The sequence below is a fragment of the Echiichthys vipera genome, assembly GCF_963691815.1.
Source record: "Echiichthys vipera genome assembly, chromosome: 3".
In the NCBI taxonomy this organism is placed as follows: domain Eukaryota; kingdom Metazoa; phylum Chordata; class Actinopteri; order Perciformes; family Trachinidae; genus Echiichthys; species Echiichthys vipera.
The window spans coordinates 18,268,193-18,291,137 of record NC_139828.1 but is presented as its reverse complement, the minus strand read 5'-3'; the positions used below and the strand labels follow the sequence as shown (position 1 = coordinate 18,291,137).

At 40.4% G+C, this 22,945-nt stretch overlaps 2 protein-coding genes across 2 annotated transcripts in view; one reads left to right on the top strand and one right to left on the bottom strand.

The window, feature by feature from the left end:
* camsap2a (calmodulin regulated spectrin-associated protein family, member 2a) overlaps positions 1-16,263 on the bottom strand; it is a gene marked incomplete at its 5' end in the record, with an annotated part of 48,688 nt that extends 32,425 nt beyond the window's left edge. The window contains 2 exon segments of the mRNA XM_083911111.1: positions 10,176-10,435; positions 16,125-16,263. Coding sequence (XP_083767237.1) covers positions 10,176-10,435; positions 16,125-16,263 — 399 coding nt within the window.
* A 1,150-nt stretch (positions 16,264-17,413) lies between these two features.
* The window catches only part of ddx59 (DEAD (Asp-Glu-Ala-Asp) box polypeptide 59), a gene marked incomplete at its 3' end in the record, with an annotated part of 5,847 nt that continues 315 nt past the window's right edge, over positions 17,414-22,945 (top strand). The window contains exons 1-6 of the mRNA XM_083911436.1: positions 17,414-17,429; positions 17,733-18,582; positions 20,156-20,338; positions 20,452-20,541; positions 21,005-21,256; positions 22,461-22,613. Coding sequence (XP_083767562.1) covers positions 17,752-18,582; positions 20,156-20,338; positions 20,452-20,541; positions 21,005-21,256; positions 22,461-22,613 — 1,509 coding nt within the window. The 5' untranslated portion in view covers positions 17,414-17,429; positions 17,733-17,751. The remainder of the gene's footprint in view (positions 17,430-17,732; positions 18,583-20,155; positions 20,339-20,451; positions 20,542-21,004; positions 21,257-22,460; positions 22,614-22,945) is intronic.

Genomic DNA, 22,945 nt, shown 5'->3' with positions numbered 1-22,945 from the left:
CTTGATATTTTAACAACGATTTACTTAAGGATGTAATGAGTTTGACCCATGAGATCAGTAAGGAAACGTGTTTTAGTTGCACTTAGAAGGGATGACACTGCAAGGCACATGTCTTTCTGACAGAGGTTGGTATTTTCTGCATGCCAATTTTTGTGCCCCTGAACTGAAAACTTTTACATTATTCAGCCTTCATCCATTCACTTTATGTCAAGATATAAATATCTAAGGCTAAAATGGCTGTTAAACACCAGAACTCCTCAATTGTATAATTTTTAATAGCAGTAATGCTATATAAAATTGATTATAAGGCTTCCAACCTTACTGATCTGTTGACAAATGTGTAGTAAGTCTGTACATAAACAATATGCAATGCTATCACATGACTATCTTTTTTTTTATCAGATAAACCAACAGTTTATCAGCTGACCCTATAATAGAGCTTCCTTTTAGATGCAAATGTCTCATTCAATTTGAATTAATGTGGAAAATGCCACTGCCCCCAGTGCTCAATCATAGCAGTTAGGGTAGTTCTGAGTAAGAGTTGCTGTATTGTGTAACACTCAAAGAAATGGTCGGTGAAAGATTAGCTGACCATGTGAAAATGTCAGATGAAAGCCAGTAGGAAAAAATTCAGCAACAGGATGAATGCAGAGAGATGGTTGGATTGAGAAAAGGAGTAGAATAGAAGTGTGGAAAGAAGAATAGGAATCAAGAAAGCGGTATATTCTTCACTTGCCAAAGAACGGGTAAGCCTTTCTAGTTAGAGAAGTCCTGCCAGTCGTCTGCAATAAGGCAGTTTCCTCTGTGATATCCCATGATGTCATGTTTTCTAACCTTTAGTTTCGCTCAGCACATATACTTTCCTTCAGCATTGCTTTATTTCATATCCATACAGCTGCAAATATCCACACCTTGGAGCTGCCCAGTACAACCTCTGTCTTCTGCTGTTGGCCACTGAAAAGCCCCACTGGAGCGTTCAGGGATCAAATGCCTTGCTTGAGGGTATCTATACGGCTGCAAGAGGGGAAAATGTTGCTAATTCACTGCATCTGATTTTCTTCCCAGGATTCAAAATGCTGACTTTCTCATTATAAGACTGCTTCTTTAGCCTTTAGTCTCCACTTCCCTCAAGACACATTTATCCTCCCAATTGATGTCTTTAATATCACGTGCTGACTACAAAAACTACACTAATGTTTGGTTATTTTAATCACTCTTTAAAGAAGGAATTTCATACAGCCACGGACCATTCTGTAGCCACAACAGATTTCTTTCCTTTCTCATCTCAGCTGATTGCGTTCATATATCTTGTTTTGATTTCTCATGAGATGGTGCTCCTTCATGGTCAATATCCTGTTTTTTATTGTACCACTGCATTGCTGTCTCTCTGTATTTCCACCCTGGGAGATAAGCAAACACTGTTCATCTTTAATACGGCTACTTGGTAAAAGAGGAAGGATGAAAATGCACTGTAGAAGCGTGATTTAACATCGCACAAAAGAAATGCAAAAACAAGCCGCAGCGACCAACAAAAGATAGCGTGTGATGTATTTCACCTCATCGTTGTAAATAAACTAAAATCTCTATTGTCAAATCTTTAAGCTGCTCGTTGTGACCTGAAACGGTTAGCGGAAGGCACACAATACTTCACTACCTCACCATTACAGCAAAAGATCTCTGTGAAATCATTACATTGACTTTATCCGTCTGCAAAATTATCTCAATTGAGGTAACGACTACGGTTGATCAGTCTGTGTCTGTTTTTATTGGAGTGCAAGGATCCATTGACTATTCATGATAATCCCCAAACTGAAGTGGACGCACGCGCACGCACACGCACACGCGCACACACGCACACACGCACACACACGCAGTCTGCTTTTAGTATTACAGCTCTCTTGTCCAGGCCCTGAGGCTCCATGTCTAGCTTCAGGTAACTTCACGCCAACTCAGCTGGACATGGAAAAGCTCTCCGCTTTCCCTGGTCTCTTTTGAAGGTCGCCACAAGTACTTAAAGTAAAATTAAAGGAAAGAGCCGTACCAGTTTTCCTATTTTTTTTTTTTTTTATATTCTTTGCTTTTGTGAAAAAGAAAAAAAAGAGATGAAAGAGTTGGAAATGTGGCAACATTAAAGCAATACAATCTAATAACCACAGGAAGGTATGTATTATAAGGTGTGCCTTAGCCAGCTATAGTACAAAATATTTACATTTTAATCTCTGGAAATTACAGCCAAATTGAGGTGAAACATAGAAAAAAAGAGGCGAGATGTCAAACTGAATTGAACTGACCCATTTAATTAACTGAATCACGACTGTTCCCAGGTAGCAATCAAGATTTATGATTGCGTAATGCAGCATTTCATCTCAACTGTTTGAATGATACAGGACTGTATTTGGAATTTGGATAAAAGTCTCCCACAATTATCAAAAACCCATTGAAACATTGCTTTTTTCTGTCTCTCTCTCTGCATAACTGTTTGCTCCCCAATTGTCAGCAGAAATAAAATTGCACACATGCCCATGCAGACTTTTGGATGCTCAAAATATCAACTGTGAGGTCTGGCATTACTTGTGGGAATGGAGCTTTTAAGCGGTACCTTCCCCCTCCATATGCTCCAAACCCAACCTAGCAATTATATGGAAACCTCAAAGCTAACCTTAGAACACTATCTGGGGGCACGATCACAGTGAGCAGCCAGTGTTGACCCTGCCTGGAGATACGCTCGCATTCTTAATCCCTCCATCATGTTTGAAAAGGCCCTCTGGGTTGAAGCTGTTTCATGTGTGGATAGTGATAAAAAAAAAAAAAGGGTCATACGACTCATTTTACACAAACATGATGGGCATTTACTTGGTGTTCGGACTAAATCCCTGTTAGAGTGCAGATAGGATTTCAAAGTGACCACAGAAGGAAATTTACTTTCAGCTAAATTTGGTACTTAACATTATTCCTAATTCTTCTGAAAAGTTTTGTGTTATCATACACCGTCCTTGTCCAAAAAAATACTCTTTATGTCAGTCACCATTTCTGGTGTCTTCTCATGTGGAAAGAAGGAGCAATTGTATTCTATATTGTTTCTATGAACTATTTCATGCAACAATCAAGGGTAATGCGATGAATGTAGTGTACTCTGGTGGAAGTCGATTCATCTCAATAATGAATCCATTGCTGCCATATCATTGTGCTGTTGTTACCCGTTGGGATATTTTAAAATCAGGTTTGATGTTTAATTCAAAAGTTAATTTAAAAAAAATAGCAGTTAAATATATATATAATAATAATTATATAATTAAATATATATATATATATACACACTTTGTATTATATTTATTATCATATATATATAGTCAATGGAGCCTTACCCATCCTATATATATATATATAAATATATGTAAATATAATTAATAAAATAACCCTGGTGTAATTTAATCTCATGATTCATAATCATTATGGATTAAGTGCTGTTATAGCCTTACCCATCCTAACATTTGTAATGTCAGTAATAAGGAGAACCAGGTGAATATTTTAAAAAGGTATTTAGAGTGGGAATGATTTGTTACAAAATCCCCTGCTTTACATTCTAAAGAGTAAATCACAGACATTATCCCTAACAGTATAATAAGCTTACTGTGCCATTACACCAGATCCGAATATTGGACTCCTTACGATTAGAAAATAGTAATATTGAATACACTTTTTCAAACAAGTGAGGAAATCTGAGTCCATGTATGTGTAATCTTCCCAATTTCCAATGCTGTCTCTTGCAACTAGTTACTTGTTTTTTTTTTCTTAATATGTAGGAACTGAAAAAAATCTGTCAATAGGTAGGTTATTTCCTTAGGCTGAGCCAGCAGGCCCCGCCTCCCCAAAGGAGACCAAAGACGCTGATCCATACAGTATGTTTTGGGATTATTCTTAGTCTGGCCCCTCACCTGGGATCAATTCGCCTTGGGGAACCCCACCAGGAGTTGTTTCTTCTGAACACAAAGCTCCCAGGCTCAATCCCCTGTGTAACAATCCCCTTCATTTAAAATAGACATTTACTGCGTTTTGAAAAAAATATTGTGTTTGGTAGATTGACAAATTGCAGCTGAGGTATTTTTCAGTGCAAAAGATATAAAAATACATACAAGTACTGAGCTGACCCAACCTGTTATGTGTTGTATCAGCTGATATGGACTATAATAGCATATTTTCCTGTCTGCACCATTCAAAGGCCTCTAGTCCAGTGGTCCTTAAACTCTGTGGCATACTGGTGTGTTTTAACATCTTATTTATGATGATTTACATAGAATCACATGTAATGGTGTGCCTTGTGACAAAACCGTTTGAGAACCCATCTACACAAAAGTGCTCCTTTGTTCAGGATTGATGCCTGAACCCTCATCATGTGGACTCAGCATTATTGCCTTTTCAAATAAAATATATTTTATCAAAAACACAAACAAGCAAAACATATCAGCCTAGAACACAGTCCAACCCCAGCCAGTACAGAAAGATGCTCAGGACACCACATAATGTGCTCGGTGACTACCCATCCATACTGTGCTGCCTGGGAGTCGCCGCTGGCATTAAGCATAACATACTGGCTGTGACCGAGGACAGAAAGTACTTGGATTGGCTTCCCTTCCACCCTGCTGCTTCAGCTCGGATCAAGTGTAGAGGAAGAGAATAAGGACAGAGGAAGCTAGTTTGATGTTGAGAAGTATTTTTTTTTCTTCCTGGCGCTCAAGTTAGCTTTCTGTACTTCACTGTATGTGTGAGTTTGTGGATGTGTATCTTTGTGTGTGATGCAACGTCTTAGAAATGCCATCTGCCTGCTCGTACAAATCCAGCCCTTCAGTATTCTCTGCCTCAGAGCGTGGCAGTGTTCTCACAGTACATGGCTGCACATACAAGCACAGACTGTGCATACGACATATTCAAGCATGAGCACCCCCACTCTAGCACCCACTTACACACACACACACACACACACACACACACACACACAATCTGCCTACTGGAGTGTAACCATGGAAACGGAGCGCCTGCCCAACAAGGGCTGTGATGGAGGAAGCAGAGGAGAGGGCGAACAGGAGGAGGTGTATTCACCTCTATTCATACATGCAACAGAGGAATTGATGAATCAATCGGTCACACAGTAAAACTGAACTGACAAACACTTTTTTTCTAATCAATATAGAATGTTAGATACCAATGTAATCATTTTTATATATTAAAATGTACATATGTGTAGAGCTTATTTTACACATGCTGTATAAGATTATTTTACACATACAATACACATTGCTTGCTTACATTTACTGTAGCACTATGCATTAGTCTTGATAAATGTCTTAACATAAAATCATATCATATCATAAGGATTTATTATATTATCTAACCATCCATCCATCTTCAACCGCTTGTCCCTATCGGGGTCGCGGCGGGGGGCTGGAGCCGAACCCAGCTGACATCGGGCGTGAGGCGGGGTACACCCTGGACAGGACGCCAGTCAAACAAAGACAGACAACCACTCACACTCACACATTATCCAACCAAGAATATGAAATACAATTCTTGGGGGGCAAATTTAAACAAATGTATACATTCTTGTTGAGAGTAAAATTTAAATCTATTTCACTTTATACAGATATAGGAGGATTTCTGATATTGACAGGTCATAACATCATTAAGCAATAATAATAATAACTGTTGCATGTTCATAGTCCATTGCAAGAGGGATTCTCGATGTTCTACCCGGGAGCTGCTGCAGTTATTGTGTACACATGTTCTATTCTGTTCCACAGCTATACCCCCCCCCCCCCCCCCATCAACATAGTTTAGAGAATATAATAGACTACAGACTAAAATGACAGAAGGATGGGACAAAAAGTCACACACTAAATCTGTCACACTTCAGCACCAGGGACAGTGCCATGGATTTATCAATACACAGTTAGACTACTGATATTTCAGAGCCATGGTGGGGACCATAGATTCTAACTTGCACAAACCTCAGTCAGATAAAGTGATCAATGAGTCAGGCAGAATAGACTAACGTTTTCAACTAAACTGCTACTAGGGGGTGGAGAGGGGGGATGGTACGTTACCAAGGGCATTTTGGTCATTTTTTCTAACATGAGGGATTTGATGTAATATGTCATCAAAAAGTCACCTCGTCACATTCCTTTTTTGGCAAGGTCTTCACTAGACTATATTAACAAGTGAATGGTTTGGAGTTCAAATAACTTGCTTAAAACATCTTTTGTGAGCCTTAAATGTACTGCAATGGGGAAACAACTGAATAGAAAGCTAGCCTGGAAGTTGCCATAAGGCTTACAATACATCTAAATACACCTTTCCTCTATAGCAGCTTGATTTAAACAAGAACTGCAGAATAAAGTGGTTAATATACACATTAGAGATGCATTTGCCATTAAGGTTGGCTATAAAAGCATTCTGAAACATAAGTGTGTCTATAAACCTGTCTGATTTATAGCTGTTCTGACATACAGTCACAAACGCAGCTCCATACAGCCTTTTAAGCAACTCAGGAACCATATAAGGTGCTATGCTCTTTACTCACAGTATTTCACAGCATACAGCCATAATAGAGTCTGATTTACGCACTGAATTAAAAACTCTTGGCAGCAATATGATCTATTTACTACAGCTTTATTAAATATTAAAGCTGGGACATTCAAAATTCAGCAGCTTGGAAGAACACCTATTCTAGCCTTGACATGGTCGAGGAAGTAAAGAGTGCATCCGCCAGTTACTAGGAAACTGCTAGGCAGAGGTGGTAGGCAGCTTCAGATTGTGGTCATTCAAATCCTGTAAAGGGGAAAAAATACAGTGCTTGTCGCTCCCTCATTGTCACTGCTGAGGTACCCTTAAGCAAGGCAATCAGTGCTAAGTGGGGTTGCTCTGTGTCTAGTAGACTGTATGAATGTGGAGCAAAGCGCTGATGCAAAAGCGTGTTCATGTTGACCGCAACAACCAAGAATAAATAGAAGGAAACACTAAATGCCAACCGCAGTTTCCATACATTTACAACCTTCCCTAACTCACTGCAGGATAAAAGGGCCACTTCTGTGCCACTCTACACCAAGCAATTAGGTTAGACACCTGCACACACTTAGATACCTACACACGTAACAGGGTACTTACACACACAAACATGTGGACACTCAAATCCTTAGCTTTTTGGATCTCAACGTCATGCTGATCCTACTCTGTGTTACGTCTCTGTAACAACAGGGTTACATTTAGCAATTAAAGCCTTTTAACGATGAATTGTAGCTATTATAATACTTTCAGTGGTGCTTCATGTGGGCTGTAATGCGTAATACGAGGATAATATTTTCAGATGCTCAGCCCGCCTCCACATCTCTCAGTTATTCTCCGTGAGCTCTACAGGTGGAGGAGAGCGTCAGGCTGTGATACAGAATTTGTGTAGGTGACCGAGTGGGTGGTTACTGCGATCATCTTCACATGTGGGAATCCGTCACATGGCTGAAGACAGAAGGACGAGGGGGCAGAATAGTGACAGAAGAGAGAGCAAAAGAAAGAAAAAAAAGATTTAAATGCGAAGTCAGTTTGGCAAACCTAGTGAAAATGTCAGTGAATGTTCTCAGTTCTGATGTGTCAGACAAGACGTCATTCAACTTTGCTGCTGACTGACCTACTAAAGCTCCCCTGAAGTTGCTTATCCTGAAAATTCTTATACATAAGGCAAACTGCTGAGTTGAAAAAAAAAAAAATGCTTAGGTTAAAATGCCATGGAGCAGCATTTAATGACAGCACTGGTGTTCTTATCCAGAGAAGCTTACGGTTAGAACTGCAGGCAGGTGCTCAGTCTCTTGCTCTTACAGTCTGCTTCAGGAGTAAAACCACTGATTATGCCCTTGAACGACAGCCTATCAAACCACACACCACCCTCTCTAACTCCTCCAGAAGAAATGTTTCTTCTTGCACGCTCTCCACACCCCCACAGAGCTCAGCCATGGACAGCTTCTGGTCACCTTGTGTCAACTCTCAGTTTGATGCTGACGCAGTTTCTAAATAATAAATGATCCTCCACCTTAGCTGTCATTCCAGTGTGGGGCGGGTAGTCCGCATGAACTGTCTAAAGTGCGTTATGTCCTCATGGCAAACAATATCAGACAGGGTTGCAACTTTTTGTTTCTCATCATATTAAAATTAATAACAAAAAAGAAACTGAAAATAATAATAAAAAAAGAACAACAGCTGCTGTTACTCTTAACCTCAGTCTACCTGGATAAATACATTCAGCCATGCTGTGTTTGCACATTATGTGTTGTACGTTGTACGTTTGTGGTTTTAACGCTCCACTGCACATCTGAGCTACTTGTATGTATTGTTATAACTTAACTAACACTTGACTTTATTGCCATTTACTGACTTATTTTTAATGGAACACTGCTGGATAAGTTCTATGCTGCTGGAGAGGGATGAGTAAAGACGGAGGGAAGGCGTGGCAATAAATTAAAGAAATGTGAATAAGACACAGCAAAAGGAAGGTGACACAGTATATGGAAGGGAAATATTAAGGGTTGAAGGGCAAGATGGTGGAAAGGGAGACGGGAGAGAATGGTGTGCAGGCGGTGGCATTGGGAGAAGAGGAAAAGGAGGGATGCAGAAAATAAGGATGGAACGATGGAAGAGCGAGGAGAGTTAAAGCGCAGAAGGTAGTTTCACACTCCTGTAGCAGCTTAATTTCACATTCACAACAACCTGCTTAGTCGCGCACAGCAAACTACACAGTCATGAACTGTAGCAGGCTTAAATAAAGTCTAAAACCATTATTCAGTTATGAAATACAAAATAAACTGAGAAAATAAAATGTTTTTTGAAATCCGTTATCCTGCAGACCAGACAGTAAAACGTGAGAATCTCTCAGCTGTGGGAGCTGTTAGCTACAAAGCATGGACACACACGCACATACTGTACACAAAATGTGAGACAAGCGTTTACTAAAATGCATGCAGTCTTTACAAATCAAAGTGCCTTAAATGAAAACCCAGACAAAACTTAAATAACTTTTGAATTAGCATAGAAAGGAAATTAAAATCAGCAAGACACTACAAACAGATTGCAGGCAAACTGTGTGCTAATTGCGTCTCAATTGCAATTCACTGAAGCAATAAAGCCTCCTATTGAGACATCGCCCCCAAACAACGCGGCTCCCTTATTCTCACTCGATTGGATCCCTGCAAAGTAATCTCTGAAGTGAGCTCCAATACAAAGGTCTAAGTCAGTTATATTATATTATGTAGTCTTAAAATTGGACAGGTTTGGAAAATCTGTATCTGGAGAAGTGAATAGATAACACCCTTTCTGTCTCTTTGTACCTTTTCACTGGTTATTGTTGCTGTGTTCTGGGTTCTCGTGGTTTTCTATTACCTTTTTAATTAAATGTGTATAGTTATGTTATTATCCACAGCTGTTGGCAATTAGAAAACAATGTGATCCCCACACTATTGGCGTGATTTTATTTTCACAGTGCACAATGCAAAATGGATGGGACCCTTATTTCAGCAATCAAAAAATTGTCACTGTCACAGCCTGAGAGTCAATTTATTAAGTGTTAAATTAATTTGCTATTTCAGTTTATTCAGCTCTTTATAGATACCTGTGCTGACTTTTCAAAATAAAATAACTGAACTGAAGGTAAGATTGAAGATTTTCCTGTGCATAACTTTGCTGACAAGTATGTACATCATGGAACCGGAGCATATGACCCGGTTTGGATGCGGCGACAAACACGATTAACCAACTTGTACATGAGTGCATACCAGCAAAAATGTGTGAATGCTGGTACCACGCCCTGTTCTTCCACCTTGCTACTCAAGAATGTTCTTTCCTGGTTAACTAAAGTTTGAAAGACAAACTGGGTGGAATAATGAAATGAGGAAGAAGCATTAAATACGCCTGGGCATGGCCTGTATGGTAAGGGACTGGTGTTAAATTCTGCTGCTGGGTATTCTAAAACGATGAGTACCTCGATGTGATTACCATTATGACATAATAATAACAACAACCTGAACCTCACAAGGCAGGCTGTGTACAGGCTTCCAGGCCAACAAAATTATTATTTTTTATCCCAACCACAACCTCGCCAGCATCCATGATATGCAAAACAAGGATTTTTAAATCTCTCCTACCATTTGCAGGGGCCTCTTTCGAAGGTCCCTCTCAGTGACCAGTCTCTCCTGGTCGGTGACGTAGAGTCCACGCTGAGCCAGTGCCTGAATGACAGCATCGTGGCCCAGCAGGGGCTTGGAAGTGTCGCTGTTCAGGATGATGCCGCCGGCCCTGCAGTAGAGGTCTGCAGACAGCAGCAGACTGGCCACAGGAGGTTTCAGGTGCTCCTGCTCATACTGGTCTGTGTAGAAGGGGTCCTTTAAGTCTGCTGGGATGCTGTCTGTATGATAGAGGGGAGAAAGTAGTATAAGAGATTCCTCTAACATCCTGGTAGGCTCAATAAGAACAACATACTAATGTGTTTAATTTGAGGCATACAAGTCTTTTGCACTTTAGATAGTAACATAATAGCAAGCGAGACCACCACTGTGGTCTGTTTCTAATCACAGCAAATCACCATCATTGTCAACAAAATATGCAGCTCACTGAGAGCCTACTCACACTGTCCTTTTGGCCGCGGCCAAAACCGTTTTTTCAGCTAAAGCCTAGTACCTTTAAGCAGTGTGAGTGCACCCGCTCCGCGCACAACTGCGGCCAGCGGGCTGTCCACGGCCCGCTTGAAAGAGGTGGGCTTTAGCGGAGCCGTTTGCACATGTACGAGCACGAGCGTGTGCACGTGTACGAGCACGAGCACGAGCCCTACAGCAGTAGCGTTATTAACAACAACAACAATGGCGGTGAAAGGTTCACGTTGGTGTGATGCGGAGGTGGAGTGTTTACTGCAGATTTGGTCGGATGAAAATATTCAACAACAGTCGACAAGACGCACAAAAACTCCAAGGTCTATGGAAAGATTTGTAAACAAAGCCACACACACGCGATCAATGCGTGTGACGTGTTACGGCGTGATGTCTTATGGACAGCAAGAAGCATTGGCCGGCCCTGGCAGTGTGAGTACAAACGGGCCTGGGGCGCGGGGGGGAGAGGGAGGGGGGACAAGTACCCTAAAGTCCGGGTCGCGGTCCGGGAGGACAGTGTGAGTACGCTCTGAGATGTGAATTATGTTCTAAATATGGAAAACAGAACAACTTTACCATGCCTTTCAGAGTTTGAATTCTGTAGAAAAACTATGGATTAAAAAGAAAGAAAGAAAGAATCAGGTAAACTTTTTTTCTCGGTTCAGTGCAGATTCTCTGCCATCTTTGACAAATCTGCTTCATTTTTCTTGGCCCAATTTTGACAATATCTTGACGTGGATATGTGCGGATAGACCTCAGCAGTTGCTATAGCAACTGCATGAAGAGTGGAACCCGATCGATTCATCTAGTCTGTACTTCTGCAGCTTCCAGTTCCCAGGGAACACCCCTCTAACTGCCTGCCTCATCAAAGAGAGAGCTTGCATGTGTGTGTGTGTTTGTGTGTGTGCGTGTATGTGCATGTGCTTCCTCTCAAGCAAGTCCACTGCAAGGGGATAGTCCACAAATAATTCACGTTTTAGAGCTTTTGTCTCATAATTTTCGTGCCAGCAATGGAGCAGGGAAGCATTTTTATAAACCATTGCTCGAAGAAAAAAAAAATTGTATTGTACAAGTCCTTTTTAACAACATATTTAGGGTGTTAACCACAAGTTTTTTTGCAATATGTTTTTAAATTGATTCTTTGGACAACTGTACAATAGCTGCATATATCACAAAGCCTGCCATGACATGTAAGTCAGGGGCCTGCGATCGATTTCATATGCCCATTTAACACAGTTACTGTATATTTATATCAACTCAAAAAAAGCAATTATTGCTTAGTGATTTGACAATTTTATTGCAGAACTCTTCTTGAGATTTAAAATACAAAACAATACTATTTTCAATAAAAATAATAAACTAAAATCGGAAATTTCAAAATGAAGGCACATCTTAAAGATAATGATATTTTGCATCAATGATATTGTATCTTTGATCATTGAATCAATGCATCGATCTAGATCTTTGCACCACTACAGCAGGATAAACAAAAGAAAAACAAAAAAATCATGGTCAGTGATTTTAAAATGAGCTTCTGCTGCTGCTGTTGTTCTTCCAGATGCAGAACTCAACACTGTGTGTGCAGCAGGAGGGTAGATGTAAATGTGCCTGAGTGTATGCAGAGAAAACATGGCAAACAGTCAGTCAATAAATATACCTGCTTAGGCTGACCATTATCAACAAGCTCATCTACAGATGGGATCTGTGTTATTATGGAACAGACATGCAGACAGCAGCAGTAGCAGCTATCTGGGCTCCTTCTCGTGTAAGTACTTGGTTTGTTTTATTGATCCCAACAAAGAAATTCATCTTTTAATCTAGCCCTCCCCCTTCATCCTCCACAGGTCAGGGGTCAGGATGAGCTACAGCGCAACGTGCCTGGAGCTGGACGTATGTCAGTATATTGCTCAGAGAAGAAGATTACACTGTCAGTAATGTCTGTTGTGGCCCAGGTCACTGAGCTCCAAGCTTAAATTTACCCAGCATTCAAATAGGACAGCTTCAGGTCATAGTGTATCCTTGAGCTCTGCTTATGAACCAGAGTTGTGTTGCATATTAAACACTAGTATCCGTTTGTGCTTGAAAGTATTTTCGAACAGCAGATGATCTGCTGCATAGACTACATCTTGCACCTACTATAGACTCATGCACTAGTGTAATGAAGCAGATGCATGTGCTGTATTCAGAGCAGCGTAGGCAGGGATCTGGAAATGAGCCCGCTCTCCCTCTCTCTCTCTCTCTTTCTTGCAATCACCCTCCCTTCCTCACTCTCTCTAGAGAGCTATATTTTTGGAATCAGCCCATTTAATTCAGTCCTGGTTGAAAATGCACAGAGGATCTGCAAGGAATCTCATGTTTTCTGGGGTATTACAGTAAAGTGCAAGGAATAGTGTGCTTGGTTGCTACAGCAGCAAATTGCCATCTTGTCTGCGATGTTTAGACAAACAGAGCTGTATTTGGTCATTTTAGAGCTAATGTGTTAACGCCCATATGAACATTAAGCAGATAATTTTATGATAACTACTACAATGTGGATAAAAATGAATGATTGTAAAAACAACACAGACGGAGAATCAAATAATAAATTGTTGTGGGTTTCTTTTAAGTCTTGCACTTTGCATTTATAAAGACAGACTGTCTGTTGAGTCTGAAAAACAGTCTCACTCTATTTTACTTCGTACAGCAACTTCCTGATTTAAGATTTTTAGGTGGTCTGCCTAAATGGATGTTTTTGTGTTGAAGTCTTGTATTACCTTTTATCTTTAGATTGCAATCGTAAGCCTGACCAGAAGTCCTCTTGTGGATGTAATTCGGCTTTTCCATCCACAATTTAAATGACAGAGGCAGTTGTTAATCGCCACAGGGGCAAAAAACTTTTCGAATATATTCTTAACCTCTGGGAAACACACTTTTTAATTAAATGGTTCAGTTTTTGTGGCAAGTCTGGACAGAAAACAAACAAAACGTCAAGATTGCTATTAAACAAAAATGGTTCAGCTAAATGAAAAACACTACGTTACTATAATGCACACACACACACACACACACACACACACACACACACACACACACACACACACACACACACACACACACACACACACACACACACACACACACACACACACACACACACACACACACACACACACACACACACACACACACACACACACACACACACACACACACACACACACACACACACACACACACACACACACACACACACACACACACACTATGAGAGCGTTTGCTGAGGTTATCAAGAATGCAATATTTCATTGAGTGTAATGTGAAAGTAGGTTTTGTAACACTCAACAAAATACTGTACATAGAAAATGTAAAATAATAAGAACTCAAAGCTCATTGAAGCTCAAAGAACAATTGTTCACAAAAGCCTCCTCTGACTCCAACGACTGTCGTTATAACCCAGTAGAGCACTAACAAGGTCTAAACCAACTTCCCACCAACGACGGTTGTTGGCACTTGGAGTACAAAGGGTTCCAGTGACCTCATTGGCCTTGTGTACACCCTTACTAGAGGTTAAATAACTGGATCTCCACACCAGACATTTGGACCAGTCCCCGCCTGGTCAGATGTATAAATTAACTGATGAAACCTCTTGGATGAGAGGTGAACTGTCCGATAAAAGAAGCTGTGTTGGTAGTAAAAAATTTGTGACTGCAGTGAAATACTTTTTCATAATTTGTGGGAATTATGGGTAGCATTTCTTTTTTTCCTTTGCATGCATTACAGCTTTAATTATAGCTCTGGAGCTTTGCATGGTATAAGCACTGTGTCAATCATACCAGTTTTCCACATTAATGGCTCGGAAGAAAGTGATTTCGTTATGCCTCTCTGTTCACTGATGCCACCTTATAAGCCTTGGCCCTGTCATTTTGCATCACATCAGTGTCATGCGCAGTAGAGTACTAGCCTAGAGTTTAAGACACTGGCCTGTAAACCAACTGCACAGTTGCTGGGATTTAAAAATACAGACAAAAACAGAGACGCTGGAGATGAGGTACTGTTACTGTAAATCCATGTTGTTGTAATTCTCACTGATGGACAACAGGGGGTGAAAACAGTTTTGTTACACAAAACACCTTTGGTTATTTGGTAATTTATAAAAGAACACATCAATCCATCCATCCATTCAATAATGTGGTTGTACAACCAAATACATTTTACATGGTTAATAAATAAGTCTTTATGATAATGTGCTTTACATTTCAATTCACAAATAATGTATACAGTACAACTTCATAAAAGTATAATTTTTAATCATTCAGGCTGTGTGTAACATTTTTTAGTGGTATTTCAGCAGCGGCGCTTTGTCAAATAGTCTATCAAAAACAACTATGAGGAGACTGGAACAGGAAATTATATCTTAGGTAAAAAACAACCACAGCACTACACTGGTTACGTTGCACAGCAGCTGAATTGTCGCAAAAATCTGACGAGTTAGGCCGGCCCTTTTGAATCAATCTTAAAATCTAGGATGACGATGTGTGAGGAGGTGAGGCTCTGAGTCACTGTGTTGCAGCCCTCCTCTCTGTCTATGTATTATCCATACTAGCCAGATAATCAGACTGAATTGCCATTTTGTTTTCACCGCACCATTGGTACAGAGATTCAGAGGTAAAGAACCCGTCTATATGCATAAATTCCTGCATTAACATTGCTTCTCTCTAATGAAAGTAGGTCTCAATTACATTTAAAAATCAATGTATGCTATACATATTAGTTTCTTTTAATACTACTAAAACAAGCCAATTTCTGAGTACTTCTTCACTGCAAAACAGATTTTACCCTTTCATATGATACTCAGAGGTAAATCCAGAATATCATGTCATAAGATGAATATGAAGAAGTTCCATGAGGGAGAGCATTAACTGAAAGTACGGTTGATTTTTGTCTTATGATGGGTACTTAACTACAGCCTACACACCTTTTCATTTACCCCAAATTACTGTTAAAAAAAAACATCATCCGTGTGCCATAAACCCTGCTGAAAATAAAAAAAATCTCCCATGCATGCATCTTTCAAAATTTGGAGGTTGTTCCCTGAAGGTGACATAATTTTGGACATCTGCTTACCTCCATGTTTCCCACTTCCTTCCAACATATTTATTGAACACTCAGGTCCTGCGTATGAAACTGGTTTTGCGTTTTCCTCTTCATATGTATTGTCTTTTAAATAGGCAATTCATTTAAGATGATTCGCTTTTTAGACAACACAACACAAACAGGTTTAACTCTGTTGGATGGAGAAATCACTGAAATTTATACGGGATACTACTGTAGTAGAGGAATACCTCAATTTTGAGTCTCATATCTAATATCTCTGCAGTGTAAGAAAGTATTTAAATTACTACATAACTGACACATGCAAAACTACCCATGCAGCGTGCAGGTAACTACATCAAGGTACAGTAATGCACCTACCTGTCCCGTATGCTTTAGCCATCAGCCACGTGAGGCTGCAACAGATTTTGGCTCGGGGGAAGTCATAGTGTTCAAAAGACTTTATTGCTGGAGCAACGAAGGTCCTCTTCACATCCCTGGCGTCCTGAACTTCACCCATATTTCTCCCTCAATTGTATTCTTGAACCCCTATGAAGCAACACGACGTAGTGAAAGCATACCACTACAGGATTTTCCTTGGAAAACAATAAACCGGCGGCAAAATGAACAGATTCGGTGACTTTCCGCAGACTATTCACGGGTCCTTTCAGTCACCAAATGCTAGACTGGCTTACTCAGTCTCGTTGACACAATGAGTCGCTAGTCTTGGCGTTTTCATCCATACTGCTACGTACCAGCTGAATTGGGCTTCGTCAGACCAAGCTGGGATTTCAGAGGGAAGAGGGAAAAGTGCTCTTCCGCGGGAATGGAAACAGAAATATTGCCATTCTTTGGGTCCTTTGGAAGCAGACGGCTTCTCCCTTCCCGACCATTTATTCTTGCATGGATTACCTATGTGTTTGGCATTCTCTTCTATTGGTGCCGCGGTGCGGTTTCCCTGCCGCACTGTAGCTCTCCCAAGCGAGCCCAGCAGCGGCACCTTTGTTGTACAGTGCGCATGCGTTGACTGTACCTTCAATGCTGTCGGGAATGTTAAAACTTTTGTTTTGGTGGTATTTGTTTAGCCTCGTATTGCATTTTCCAACCAAATGTTTAAAGTGGTGTATTTTTAAAGACTCCACTATTTATATGTGTGATACATTTACTCAATAATAGTAGTCTAATTCAAACTCACGTCTTTATACCACACGACTGCACAGCTTAGGTGTTATAATTACCGTAGGTTTTCGATGATCATTTGAATGTAGCATGAAAAGAGGACAGCAAGACTACAATTCGCTAGAAAACAAAGAAACGGACGATTTTTTAATAACATTTTTGCACATCTTGTCAACTTGACAGACGGACCTTATTTTATGGTAACTGAGTACGGCACTCCACTTATTCCAGTAGTCTTGTAGACAGTCCGGTTCTAGCCACACCCAAAATGTAAAACATGACCTCAACAATAAGACTTTTAATTTCTATAAATCTAAAAGATATATTTTTTTTCGGCAGAGTGAATCAAAAACAAGTAGCGATGGTCTGCGGGCCTAATGACCGACAGAAGGTAGAGTAAAAAAATGCGTTGTTCTACAACCACATTTCCCGACGTGCAAAGCAACAACACGTCATTAGTCTGCGTCGATGATTGTTTTGAACCGTTGCAAGAGAACGCGTTGGAAGGTACTGTATGTATGTGTCTAAAGGCCTTCAGTGCTGTTAATATATGACATATATGTCACATTCAGCTAGGATACTTAACAACATTCATGAGTCAGTTATGGCCGAAGTGTGGTTTGACAAATATAATTTCAGAATACACGAAAAATGCGAAATCTTTTGACTTGTTCGCAGTAGCAACCAGTAGTTATACGTATTTGTCTTTGTGAAACTGCAGAGTTCTAAGTTGTTGTTACCATTAACACGATGAAACCTAAATCCTTGACTTTAACTTAATATTTACATTTGCTTTTCTGATGTTCACAGGGTAATAATCCAGAAAAAAATGTTTACGCCAAGGGCCCTGAAAGTAAAGAGACCTGCCTTGGTCTCAGGCCAAGTTTTGCATAAGAAACGCAAGTTAGGTCAGGAGGAGGAGAGAAAAGATGAAGATCGTTCAGTGACACCTGTTCAGAAGGAGGAAGCATGTGAAGACACCAAGACACAAGATGAGACAATAGAACCAGGTAAAGACTCTATAGGGTTGACAGAGACCTCAGTCCAAGAAGATGGACACAAGTCTGCCTCAAGTGATACGGAGGATGAAGAACCTGTCAAATCATTCAAAAAGAGCCAGAGGTGGCCAGAGCCAGGAGAGCCTGTCTGTGTGATGTGTGGTCGCTATGGGGAGTACATTTGTGACAGCACCGACAATGATGTTTGCAGTCTTGAATGCAAAGCCAAACATTTGGCCCAAATGGGGATGGGGACTGGGGCAGATGTGTTTAACCGTAAGGACAATAGAGATGAAAGGACTAAACCTCAACAGCCAGCAGTTGACACTGGTGGAGTGGTTGAAAGTGAGGCAGGCTATTCCTACAGGGACGATCTGTTCATATCAGGCCTTACAGAAGAGCAGATGAAGAGGATTAAACAGGAGCTGGGCATTGAAACCCAGGGGAGAGACGTCAGGAAACCCATCATTGAGTTTGAACACTGTGGTTTCCCTGCCACACTTGGTGGCAACCTGAAAAAGGCCGGCTATGAGACGCCCACGCCGGTCCAGATGCAGATGGTCCCTGTTGGTCTCAGCGGCAGGGATGTGATTGTCAGCGCTGACACAGGCTCAGGGAAGACTGTAGCCTTCCTGCTGCCAGTGGTAGTAAGGGCACTGGAGGTATAGTATTGCCTATTCATACTCAGAGAAAGCTACTTTTTAATCCGTAGGGAACATCCATTGGAGCCTTTATCTTTAAAGGTATAATATGTAATATTTTGCCAAACATTAAGTATAAACTAATAGTAATCCCTCTCGGTTATTACTTCTGGTCCATGAGAAGTTAGTGGTGGTGTCTGTATCTGCAGAGATCCTGTCCTCTGTTTGCGCTTTCACTTTTCTTATTATTTTGCTTTGTGCGGGATGTTTTTGCGGTTTTTAACACCCCCATTTACTAACACTCACACACACAAACAGTATTAAGCTCTGCATTCATCCATAATCAGACAGTATGGCACCTTCCTGCAGGGTTTTGTGAAAGATTGTGTGTGTTTATTTGTGCTTTAGAACTTCACCGCCGTTAAACAATCAGAATTAAGGTTTTTTATCTCACTCTATAGTTTACTCGGTCATTGCTGCTCACTAGCTCTCTCTGCATAGGCTCTCTCTCGCTCTCTGGCTGTAAAGCCGGGGAGGAGAGGAGGGGCGACTCTGAATGCTGCGTGTTTACAACCAGTAAGCAATACTTTCTAACTATTATACATTTAATTTAATAGGGAAATGTTATCTTGAGGAAACAAATTATGGCAAAACACCAGCAACCTGCATGTCACCAATCCATATGTTTTTTTTTAAATTAACAGCCTTATTTCTGCTTTACACGTATGCTGATCGTAAGGGAAAAGGTTTGTGTGGCACAAGAGTATATCGTGGCCATCACATAACCACAGGCCAGTTTGAATTAATGCATTCAAACAAAATGAAATAAAAAGATATAGTTACAGTCTAGCAGCTGTAGTGGTTGTAGCCATGATAATCCATTGATAATTTAGGTGTGCTGATGTCAGATTGAATGTAGACATTTGCACACCATCACCATGGTTCAAGTGGACAGTATGCATACAAGGTGAGGTATTGTTTCTGTCTTGATCAATTTGATCCTTTGACTCTTGCTGTTAAATGGCAGTACTGTGAAAGAGAGACATTTTACCTATAGCCAAAACATTCTTTAAAACAAAGTTTAATTATGCTGAAAAAATGTAAAGTTAAACTGAAGTAAACTTTTGAAAACATTGATTGGAACACATACAGCCTACTAGCTATCATGGGAGCTGCTTTGAAACCAGTGTTGTTACAATGTCATGCAAAGTTCTACCAAAATGTTACATTGACATGTTGTTCTTATTTTTCTTTTGGCTGTATTATTATATTTCTTACAGATGAATAACAAATAAGATTTTGTAGCAAACCTCTGCTGAGGTATCCTTTAGCAAGAGACTTAACCTCCATAAACTAACAGAGGAGCTATCCTGGAAATTAATTTCCACGATCCCCCTGTGCAGAGGGAAAAGTTACAAGAATTAATTTATTCTCAAAGGAAAGTATTTCATACCACAAAAATAAACTGTTAGGTTTTGTGAATATTTAAATACTACTATCTTGTAGATATGGACTTGCGTTATTTGCTTCCTGGCTAACAGCTTTTTCACTTGATCTTTGTATTAAGATGCTTTATTTACATGTTCTTTTTTAGAAACCAGCACACAGTGAGAGTAGCCCTGTGGCTCTCATCCTGACCCCCACCAGGGAGCTGGCCATCCAGATAGAGAGACAAGCAAAGGAGCTGGTGATTGGCCTCCCTAACATGAGAACTGCGCTGCTAGTGGGTGGAATGCCTCTTCCCCAACAACTCCATCGCCTCAAAAGCAGCATCAAAGTACAGTTGTTTTGTTTTTTTACAGTAATTTCCTCCTCCCTCAATCAAAACATTTTGTTGCAGTCTTAAACCTTTCAGAGCATCATGTTTCTTCTTCTATTAATCCCCATTAGATTATAATAGCCACCCCTGGGCGACTCCTTGAGATCCTGAAGCAGAATGCAGTGCAGCTGGACAAAGTGAAGGTTGTTGTGGTGGATGAGGTATGACAAACGGTGCAATTCAGATTTGCTGGAAGTTCAGCACTCATTGTCAAAACTTGAAAATAGTGTGGCTTGAGAACAAAAATGGCTTTGAGGGTTGAATTAATATCATTTCAAAGTACCTGTAGCAATAACAGCAATGTGTTCGGCTCTTAAAAGTTCTCTGCATTGAAGGATCAATACTGAACATCCTCCAAAAAAAAAATTAATTTGTGGTAATGAAATTATTTCACAATGATTAAATTAATGTGACATTATAATGAGTAAACAATGAAGATTTTATGATAGCTAATTTTGACTAAAGTCATGTCTTACCCCAGACATACTGTAAAATTGAGGATTTAATCAAACGGCATAATAGTCTTCGTAGTATTCCACTACATGCTCTTGAGTGTGTAGAAATCGTACAATTTTGAAATGGAGAAAGTCCTGGAATCAGAAGTATTTGTGATGTATCCTGTAGGTTGACACTATGTTGAAGATGGGCTTCCAGCAGCAGGTGCTGGAGGTTTTGGAGCAGGTTCCAGAAGAACACCAAACTCTGCTGGCGTCTGCCACCATCCCAAAGGGGACGGAGGAGCTGGCCGGCCGATTGGTCCGTGACCCGGTCCGTGTTACTATTGGAGAGAAGAACCAGCCCTGTGCAAATGTGAGGCAGATCTTGCTGTGGTTAGAGGAACCCTCCAAGAAGAAGAAGCTGTTTGAGATTCTCAATGTAGGTTATAGACTTGAGGTTTTTGATTTTTAACAGTGACTTTAAGAGGTATGTTTAAAAGCACACAGTCTACTTTTTGTCAGCAAGTCTGGTTCAAGTAATTTTGGGTGGAGTAGCTCACTTTCACTGCCAACATAGACTTTCTTGACGAAGTCAGCGCTTTTCTTAATTAGCTCCATTTTAGTATATAGTGGATTTATCGTTCAGTCTGGATACGCACTGGTACCAGCTAGGTATTTTATTTACTTGCAGTTTAAAGGTGGTAATACCTCTAGCTCCAAGGACCAGTCTCCCCACTACACCATATTTAGACAGCCATTGCTGCAGCCCTGGCCCCCGTCTGGAGGAAATGGGTGGGCCCTGAGCCATGGCCCGCCTCCAGGAATCCCAGCAATGACTCCCACCATTTATACAGGGCAGGACAGGACGGGTTTGCTTTAGTTAAGCCAGTGAAGAAGTGTTGTTAGACCATTGTGTGACTTACAGGAGCTACATCTCTGTATAGAGGGCGGTTGTGATTTATTTTTCCAAGCCACATTATTTATGACCACTATTATTTAATGCTGCTCAGAGTATACAGCATCATGTCAGAAAATTTGCTTTAAGTTAAGTCAGAAAAATCATAGCATGTTCTCACAAACTGGAGCTAGAATAGTATACCTAGAGATGACAGAAGCCCCTTTATTTTTTTATTTGACCTATCTTGCTTTTCTAGGCAGAAACACATTATTAATCAATGTGGAAAATACTTATTTGGAATAAGGGACAGATGACTGTTTCTGCAGTGTCCAAGTATGAGTGGCAGGAAATACAGTTGGAATTTATCAAACTTACACTTGTTGTGTGTGATGGTTGGCAATATATATATATATATATATAAATATATATATATATATATATATATATATAAATATATATATATATATATATACACACACACACACACACACACACACACACACACACACACACACACACACACACACACACACACACACACACACACACACACACACACACACACACACACACACACACACACACACACACACACACGCCTGGTTAGTAAATCATAAATCAAAGTTAAAATACTCTAACAGTCAATACAAATAGGGAATCAATCTGTATATAGAGCTACTGAAATATAAAGAGGTAAAAACTAACATATAATAATGCTTCTATGTTTTGTCTTGTGGATTTGCAGGACAGTAAGCTGTACCAGCCTCCAGTGGTGGTGTTTGTAGACTGTAAACTGGGGGCTGATCTACTGTGTGAGGCAGTCGCCAAGGTGACAGGCCTCACTACTGTGGCAATCCACTCTGACAAGAGCCAGTGGGAACGCAACCGCATCCTCAGGGTGAGACAAGTGGCAGCCAGAACATGCACTGTCAAGTGGCTAAATAGCAGTTCTCCCTTGTTTGGTATCCAAGAGTGTTCCAAATATATTTTAGCTGGAAGACCACAGACACCTAGAGCTGAAACTTAACAGACTCAGTCTGTTGTATTTGGGTTATTTGGGTATTGGCTAGAAATAAAAGAGTACAAATTACAGTCTCTGCTAGTTCCTAGCTATTTGTACTAACTGGTATATTGAGGGAATATTCAAGTTGATGTCATTTTACTGCACTGTTGTACTCGATGGAAATATTCTCATTCTCTCTCTCTCTCTCTCTCTCTCTCTCTCTCTCT